The following is a 9,293-nucleotide window of genomic DNA, read 5'->3' on the forward strand; positions in this document are numbered from 1 at the left end:
AGGTTTCCAGAGCTGGAGAGTGCGAGCTCTCTTTGGGGAGGGGGTGACCAGAGGCAGATATCACGGGGAAGGGGCAGGGGGACTATGGATGAGACCCACGACTGCATCCCCTCTTCCCGCCCGGCAGTGGAGCCGGGATGCAGTGGGCTGCAGGCGGTGGGGGGAGATCTGAGCCTCACTTTTGCACCTTTCCCGATGGTTGAGGGAGATTTCTCTCTCAGGGGGTTTTACCCTCTTTCTAATCTCTCCTTCCCCTGCCTGCAACTCTTCCTGCTGAGAGCAGGGCAGGGTCTCTGTTCCCTGCCCTGGTTCTCTTGGCCCGACTGCAGGGCTGTCTTGTGATGCAGCAGGTGTGTGTGTGAAGCATGCCCACCAGCTCCTGATGTGCAGCCTGAGGCTGGGGCTGGGGCTGGGCCCAGTGACTGGACGAGGCGGTGGGAGTGGGGTGGTCCCCCGCACCTCTGTTCAGTGTCATGCAGTGGCCACATCTCCTGGCCCATGTTGGATAGTGATGGTCACTGGGCTGGTGTGTGTATGTGGTTTTGACGAAAGGTGGATGGGCGCGTCCCTGTCCTCAGACCTGAAGCATGTCTGTGTGACTCTGCTGTGCTCCGTGTCCCAGCTCTTTCCCCCTTCTCCCTCCAGGGGTGCTTTCTCTGTGGTCCGCAGGTGTGTGAAGAAAACCTCCACGCAGGAGTATGCAGCAAAAATCATCAATACCAAGAAGTTGTCTGCCCGGGGTGAGTGTTGCCCAGCTGGGCCTCTCCCTGGGGTGTCTCCAGGGGTTATGGCTTCTTCCGAAGATGCTCTAGGAGTTGGGGTTGTGCATTTCAGCACTTGGAGAAGAGTTGGGATTTCAGGGTGGGTGGACGGCGAAGCCCGGGAAGGAGTTGCACGGGAAACCTGAAGTGCTCAGGGGGAAGAGTGAAGCGGGTGTAAGAGATGTAGGTAGCTGCAGGGAGGTGCGGTCCCTGAAGGCTCAAGGAGCTTGGTTTTAAAGAGAGGGGGGACATTGGGAATGTCGGGCGGCATGGGACGGCGAGCTCTCAGTTGGGGGCATTTGGAGTGTGTGTGTTTGGGGCAGTGGGAGCCACTCCAGGTCTGTCCCAGGCCCTGTGCCCCCGCGGTGACTTAGGACGGAAATGCAGCAAGTGAACAGCTCTGACAGATCAGCCTCCCCCTGCCCACCAGGCGGCAGAACAGACTCCCAAGGGAAGGGAATCTGTAAACATCAGAGGAGGCAGCTACTGGCGAGGGCTTCTGGGAACAAATCCTGCCAGATGAACTTGATTGCTTTTTTGATCAAATTACAAAGTTGGTGGTGCAGCAGCAGATGCAGTCTGTCCTGGGTGGAGCGTGATGCCTCATGGTCTGGAATTCTCAATGGCCTGGTCTGGGTGGGAGCCGCGTCGCCTCGGGGTCTGAGGGTGAGGAGGGGCCAGGCCTTAGAGCCTGACTTGTGAGATCCTCCTGAGCACCTGACCGCACCTGAAGCCAGGAGGGTCAGGCCCTGGCTTTCACACCTCGCACCTACACTCCCTGAACCTTGTCTTGGGTGCTTGCCAAACTCACCTCATCTGATAGGTATAGACCCAGCCGTGTGTGAAGTGCTCTGTGAACAGGTCTGGTGAGTACAGAGGTATGTGGATGGGTTGGGTCATCGAGGGCTGCCGGGTGCAGCAGGGGGGGACACAGTTTATGAGATTCAGAGCAGGGAATTTAGGGCTGGGCAGTAGGATGCCTTAAATACATTAGGAGCCAGGACAGATGCCTGGGGGTAGACAGGGGAAGACTAGGCTATAGCTAGTAATGACCCAGGCATCTCTAGGGTAAGAGATGTAATAGATGTCCCCAAGCATTGGAGAAACTATAGAATTCCAGAGAGGGGACAGTGGGCTTCTGTCATGTTGACAGTTGTCCTGGGACCTAGTTAGCAGGGTGTCTACCTCCTGGCTGGGAGGGCCCCTCTCCATCCCCACAGGCAGAGCTCGTCTTGCTTTCTCCCAGCCCCCATCTCTTGCTGCTCCTCTACGTTGGCTATAAAGTTGACTTATTTGTTTGTTTTCTTTCTCTCTGGGTACCTTGAATTGGAGGCAATGGTTACCATAGAGATATGTGGGCAGTCAGATGCACTCCTTCCCTGGGGTGCAGGGAGGGGAGGGTACAGCGCGGTGGGCTGTGCTCGTTGGCAGACATCCTCTGGCCAAGGATGCAGGGTGCGGGCAGAGATGACAGCCTGAGAGTGTGTACCTTCCCGTGTCCACACGGCATAGCCCTGGTGTAGTCTGGTGTCTCCAGTTAATCATGTCATGCTTTGCTTTTCCTCATCTCACCAGTGTCCTCTGACCCAGGGGTGAGGGACGGAGAGATGACTGGGAGCCCAACTCTGGGGTGTGGGCATAGCTGGTGAGGTGACTTTGTAGAGCTGCCTGCCTTGGGCTGTCATTTTCTACTCCCTCCCTACCCACCTGGACTTCTCTGACCTGTGTAATCATGTCTCTTGCCCATCCTCACCTCCTCTCAACCTTGCCCTGTCTTTCCCAACTGATAATCATTCTCTCCCTGCCCAAACTGGGTGAGGTTTGATTTCTCTTTGATTTTTTTGTTTTTTTTCCCCTCAAGAAGGAAATTCTTGTGTAAGATCATATGCTTCAGACAGCAACTCCCCCTCTCTTGAGATGGTTATGCCAAGTCTGGGGCTCTGTTGTATGGCTTGTGTGCCAGGTTGACTTTGGGACAGAGGCCTACTCCTGGCTGATCGGCACAGATGCCAGCAAGAGGGTCAGGAATATGTAAGTGCCAGTACTGTCTGGAGGTGGGAGAGTGGGAGGGTGTTGTCTTGGAGATGGAGGGAGCAAGCCAGGGGCTGTGCTGTAGGTGTGGGCGTCAGGGATGTGAGCTCCTGGAGAGGGTTGGGCCAGGGGGCCCACGAGGCTGGTGCCCATGGGGTTAGGGAGTGAAGGCCGTGGCTTCCCGCAGCCTCTCAGTTTACGCTGTATATTTTATAAAGGTGCAGTAGCTGGGGCTGGGTTTCATTCGTCGCTGTCTGTCTGTCTAGGGCCCCGCAGGTGTTGGATTTCTGTGTTTGGGAATGTGGTGGGTCCACCAGGGTCACTGTCAGGGTCTGAAGGGGCTTGCGGTGTTTGCGGAGTCTCCCTGCCTGTTCTCTTTCTTGTTTGCGATTCTCTGTGCTGCAAACCGAAAGGAAAGAAAGCGGGTATCGAGCTGCTTCTCCTTGGCATTCATGATGAGGTGGCCCAGGAGGCACGGGGAGAGATCACCTGGTCTTCTGGTGGGTGGATCCGGATGGAATCCTTCTTTTGCCCTGTTGTTTCTTGTCATTGTGGCCTCAGGCCCATGTTGGTGGCTGGGTTGCAAGGTAGGGAGTTCCTGTGGCTGTACATTGTATACTGTCCTTGTGGCCCTGGCTACGTGAAGTCTCTGAAAGTCACAGAACGTCACTCCGTTTGCTTTGGGACAGCAGTCGGTGTGGAGTTGGGGCTCTTAGGGGAACCCATGGTTCCAAGCTGAGCTCTCTGCTGGGCTGAAGAGGCATTTAAAATAGGCTTGGATGCAGGAGCTAGTGGGCCAGGTGATGGCAATGATAAGTCGTTATTTTAAGATTTAAGAGCACCCCCCATCCCCAGGAGCCTGAGCCCTTATGTCTTTTTTTATTTTTAAATCTTCATATTCCCTTATCTTTATTCATATGCATATAGATTTTCACCTCGTGGTGCATAACATTTTATATCCTGCTCTCTTGCTTATATCCAAAACATTGCCCCATATTGCTACAGTTGAAGGGCAAATGGTCCTTCCTTTCTTCTACATAGTTTAGGATTTATTCTTGGAACAATTAGCATCTAAGAAACCTCTGTATTTGGACCATTTATCTTCATTCCAATTGCTTTTACTATGATGGATACTTGGCCTTACTATGAGAAGCTACCAGGAGCAAATATTTGAAATCTGTTACAGCACTTACTATATGTATGTATGTATGTATGTATGTGTATAGTCTGGCTCAGTGGATAGAATGTCGGCCCATGGACTGAAGGGTCCCAGGTTCAATTCTAGTCAAGGGCACGTACCTCAGTTGCAGGCTCGATCCCTGGCCCTTGTTAGGGTGCATACGGGAGGCAACCAGTCGATGCGTCTCTCTCACATCGATGTTTCTCTCTCTCTCTCCCCCTCCCTTCTTTCCTTCCACTCCAATATCCTCCGACGAGGATTAACAAATGTTTCTCTTTAGTCTGTATATCCTATGGGAAGTAATTTCTATTGAAGCTAAATGAAAACCAAAAGCTTTCCTCTTCCTAGCGACCTGGGAGGTAACGGGAGGGACCATATCTGTTTCTTTACTACTGTGTGGGCAGGGCCTTGCCAAGTGCCCGAGACATACAGGGCATCTGTGTGCTGAATGAATCGATTATAAAAGGACTACATGGCCCATCATGGTTGCCTTTTGGCTTTGGCTCTGGAACCTCATAGCCAAGTTGCTGGAACCCTTATACCCTGGTATTGGCTCGGGTTCCCCCTTTTTGCTCCATAGAGCCAGCCTGTAGGCCTGACAGAGCTGTTGGGAGAGGACGGATGAGAGCAAAGACCTGTGCTTGGGACATAACGCAGGTCGGAGAGGTAGGAAGACAGGGTAGCTTAGGATTCCCTGTCATGAGCGGCCGTCTAGGGCAGTGTGGGAACGTCTCAGAGCAGTGGTTTCCAGTGTTAGTGTCTGTAAGGACCACCTTGAGCGCTGGTGAGGATGCAGGTGCCTGGCTCCGGCCACGGAGGTTCTGCTTCTGGGCGTCTGGGGTGGGGTTCTAGAATCCACATGCAGGCGGCCCCTGAGCCGTGCTCTGAGAAATGCCATCTGAAATCGGCGACAGCAGCGACAATTGCTCTTGCCATGCTTTCTGCGATTTACCAGACACATGTTAGCCCAGCCTTCTCCAGGTGGCGTCTCTGCCGGCCTGTGGCCATCTGTGCACGAGGGCCGCTCTGTGATTTGGGGCCTCCTTCTGAGCTCCCAGCTTGGGGTGTCGGTCCGTGTTCAAGGCTGTGGCAAGCTGAGTGCCTGGGGTTGTGGTATGTTGGCCACCAGAAGGGCAAAGGCTGTCCCTTTCTGGGTCCAGCTGGCCCTGGGGACTGAAATAGGATCCCCCCGGGTGGTGCCAGCTGAGAGTCCCCACCCCCTTAGTGTTGGCCTGAGTAGCCCCCATGACATTTGTGTCCCCTGTGGTATCTCCAAGTGAGACTTTCCTGTTAAGGATCTGGGTGAAGTGAGGGGAGGGTGAAGCAGCAGTGGGCGGCGGAGAAGGAAGAGAAATCTAGGCAGCACTGGAATGCCGGGGCTCGGGAACTGGCGGAAGCATTTAAGGAGGTTGTACGCAAAACCATGCTTTCCTCCTAAGGAGAAAACAGGCCATTTTTTTTTTTTTTGACAGAGAAATGGACATCCTGTATATAAGTGACTGAGCTCCCCTAACTCTTCCTCCCAAGTGGATTAAGAAGCAGCCTGGAGGTCCCTTCTCTGTGCCAAGGCTTCTGCCGGGCCAGTTTCGTACCGTCATGCTGAGAGCTGTGTGACTTAGCTCATGCAGCACTGGCCTGCCACCTGCCCTCCCATCCACCTTCCCAGCGTGACTTTGGGCGCTGGCATCATGGGGTGGGGCTGGAAGTTGGAAGGGGGTCCCGTCCCGTAGGCGAGGCCCCTGCTTTCTTCCAGCTGCTTGTTCTGGTCCCTCGTCAGAAGCTGTGCCCAAGCTTCGAGGCTGTGCTGAAACCCTAGAAGCGAGCGGCTGACCCCGTTCTCTGCTGAGGCTGGAGACGGGCAAGGAGAGGAGTGGGTGTGACGGGCTCTGCCCCCATCTCTCTATGTGCTGCTCTCTGGGCAGCCCTGGCAGGCCGGCAGGGCCTGATCCCATGGGTGCCAAAAGTGTGGTGACAGGAGGAGATGGGCACTTTGCACCTCTTGAGTGCCTCTCAGCGGAGGGCCTTCATCATCTTCCCATGGACAGACAGATCTGCCCCTCCCTGGGCCAGTGGGGAAACCGAGGCACGGAAGTGTTGTTTGCTGTGAGCCGTTAGGTACGCCAGTGGTTTTGCCAGTGTTCGGACCCCAGCATACTCGGGTGATGTGGTCTCCACTTACCCGTGGCTCCTCCCTTTAAAACACAGTTTCTGGGCGTTTTGTTCCGTGATGAATCCTGATATGTCACTTCCACGCCTCTCCAGCTAGGCCCAGAGCTCTGAGCCCAGTGGAGCAAATCTCTCCTTTCTGCTGGCTGAGGCCTTGCTCTTGGTTATACCCACGTGTCTGGGTACAGACCCCTCGATGGTGGGGGGAGTCCCAGCCACTCCCCCCAGTACCGTCTCCACTTCCTGGGCCCCAGCAGCTTCCCATCTGCTCCCCTCTTTTCTCCTCCCTTTCCCCTCCCCCCCCTGCTTGCTGCTGCCCTGGGAGGAGCTATTTTTAGGGGCTGCTTCCTGGGATGTTTTACTTGGGGCTGGTTACCATGAAGGAAATGTCACCAAAACAGTGGGCAAAGGCTGCCGGCACCCAGAGCCCTGCTGGGGGCATGGAGAACTCGGCGGCTGACCCTGTTCTGGCCCTTGAGCGTGTCCAGAGTGTCCAGAGGCAGAACCTTGCCTTCTTGGGGCTTGCTGGTGACCCCGTGGGGATTTTCTCCGTCCAAGCTGGTTTGGGAGACTTTTGCTGCGGGACACTTCTTGGCACCTCTTTCCTTTGCCTCCTTAGTTAAGGCAAAGTGGGGCTCAGGTCTTTGTGTCGCTGTTTAAAACTGCTCCAGTTCGGACTGAAGAGAAGGGAGGACAGAGCCAGCTTAGAGGACAGAGCCTGGTGTTCACGTGGTGCTCACATGGCACATGCCAGGCCTGGCCTCTTGTATTCACAGCCCTCAGCCAGTTCCCGGGTGTGTGGGTGTGAAGGAAATAGAAGCCATGCCCCCTGCTCTTACATGGTGGCCGGACTTGGCTTTTAATTGGAGACTTTGCACCTTTATAGTGAGATCCAAAGAGGAAGGGGTGTGGCGTGGCAGTGTCAGGGTGCGGTCAGTGGGATTGTGGTATGGGATTCCCTCCGGTCAGTGCCCAAGGCCAGGGGCTGTTTATAAGTAGCTGGAGAGTGGGGATTATGACACCAAATCCCTACCCTGCCCTTGTTTCTACTTCTCAGAGTAGATGCTAGGGGGCTAGGAAGAAGGGGAGCCAACCCCCAAATCGAGCATCTGGAATTGACGGGCATCTGGAATTGACGGGGCTTTTAGAAAGCTGCTCCCGGTCTTGTGAGGGCCACAGGCACAACCCTTTGAGACACCCTTGGAAAAGTCAAGGGTGCCATCGAGATTGGACTGAGGAGGGTCCTCATAGTCGGGGCAAGGGCCCTGGGTCCTTTCCCACGGACAGGAGGTTGTGTGTTTCGGTGGCAGCAGAGTCTTATTTGAAACTAGTGCTGGCATTTGTGTTTTTAGAGAAATGTCACTAAATCAGCGGCAGGTCCCTGCAGGGCTGGAGAAACGGTGGCCAGCCCTCCCTGGCCCCGGTCCTGTGGGGGAAGGAACGTGCACCTGGAGTGGGCCTCTCTCCGGGGGTCCTCGGGAAGAGATGGCTCCCGGGCTCCGCACTCCCTGTTGCTGCAGGCTGTCTCCTCACTGCCTGCTCTCTCTTTTCGGCCCCCCTTGGCACATCTGATCACGCTTTGCTGCCCTTTTGGTGAAGGGCGCCTGCCTCTGTGGAGCCTGGACCAAGTCTTGAAGTGCTCGGGCAGAAGGCAGGAGAGGCCAGGCCGGCAGGGACCCTCCGCCCTAGGTGTGCTGCTGGGCGGGGCCTGAAGCTGGTCCCCGATAACAGCTGCTTCTGCTTTCTGCTCCTGTTGCCACCTCTGCTCTTGAGGGGGGAAAACCTTGCAGAGGGCTGTGGTTGGAACTGGGCTGAAGGCCGGCAGGGGTGGGCCTCTCCATGGCAGTAGCACACAGGCAGGCAGGAAGTGGCCCTGTGCAAAAGCGGGAAGTGGCTGTTGTCAAACAGGAAGGGGGGGCTGGGCCGTGGGGAGGGGGCGGGGACCAGCCTGGTGGAAAGGTGGGCGGGAAGGTCAGCCTGGGAAGGTCGAGGCCGTCCCCTAGGAGCAGCGAGGTCAGCGGTCACTGGAAGGAGGTGTGTCTCAAGGAAGAAGGCTGCTTTTGTGACCAGAGCAGCTGGTGTGTTACCACCTTGGGTAGTTGAGCCAGAGCCTGGACCGACCCCCGTGGACCAGGACAGTTCAGGGGCCTCGTCCCTTTTGAGGTTGGGGATGCTGTGTTGAGCTGGGACAGCCTTTGCCGTTGGGAAAGGATGCTCTTCCCACCATACTTGTCCCTGAATCCTGCTGCTGCCGGGGTGGAGCCCTGCTTTCCCCCAGACGTGGACCAGCCCTGGAGGGGATTACAGGACAGAAAGTGTGTGGAAAGGGGACTGGAGACAAGAGCTGGAGAGGCTGGGGTGCTGGCCGGCTGCGCGTGGTGGGAGGAGGCAGGGGAGAGTGTGGTAGGCAGAAACCGCGGCTCATTGAGCAGAGCTGGATGGCAGGGCGCCACAGCCAGCGAAGAGGAGGGATCCGCAGGCAGCCGCGCTGCCTGGGCTCTGCGCTCTGAAGGGCCCTGTTGCTAACCTTCACCTGCAGGCTGTGGACCCGAGCGAGGGGTGGAGGAACACCCCTCCCCCAGGACGGCTGCTGGAGCCTGTCAGAGGGCTCAGTGGGTGTGCTGTGTGCCTGGTGCCTAACGGAGAGTAACTCTCTCAGTGTCTCTGGTACCAGCCGTGGCCACCAAGCCCTGTCCAAGAGGCCTTCCTGTCTTATCACCGGGCCCTTGGGAAGGAGGCTCTCTGTGTGTGCCCAGCACCGTGCCGAGCACTTACTCAGTGACCTCATTTAATTCACCTCTGTTTTATTTTATTTTTGTAATATATTTTTATTGATTTCAGAGAGGAAGGGAGAGGGAGAGAGAGAGAGAGACATCAATGATGAGAGAGAATCCTTGATCAGCTGCTTCCTACACGCCCTCCACTGGGGATCGAGCCTGCAACCTAGACATGTGCCTTGACCGGGAATTGAACCGTGATCTCTTGGTTCTTTTTTTTTTTTTTTAAATTCTTTATTAGTTAAGGTATTACAAATGTGTCCTCATCCCCCCCATTAACTCCTATCCCCCTCCCCCACTCATGCTCTCATCCCCCTGTTGTCCATGTCCATTGGTTTGGCTTATATGCATGCATACAAGTCCTTTGGTTGATCCCTT

General features: G+C 55.6%; 1 protein-coding gene across 1 annotated transcript in view; it reads left to right on the forward strand.

The window, feature by feature from the left end:
• Window positions 1-556: 556 nt before the first annotated feature.
• The window catches only part of CAMK2G (calcium/calmodulin-dependent protein kinase II gamma), a 58,019-nt gene continuing 49,282 nt past the window's right edge, over window positions 557-9,293 (forward strand). The window contains exon 1 of the mRNA XM_005864698.1: window positions 557-740. Coding sequence (XP_005864760.1) covers window positions 557-740 — 184 coding nt within the window. The remainder of the gene's footprint in view (window positions 741-9,293) is intronic.

Source organism: Myotis brandtii, unplaced genomic scaffold (genome assembly GCF_000412655.1).
Source record: "Myotis brandtii unplaced genomic scaffold, ASM41265v1 scaffold190, whole genome shotgun sequence".
NCBI classification, from domain to species: Eukaryota; Metazoa; Chordata; class Mammalia; order Chiroptera; family Vespertilionidae; genus Myotis; species Myotis brandtii.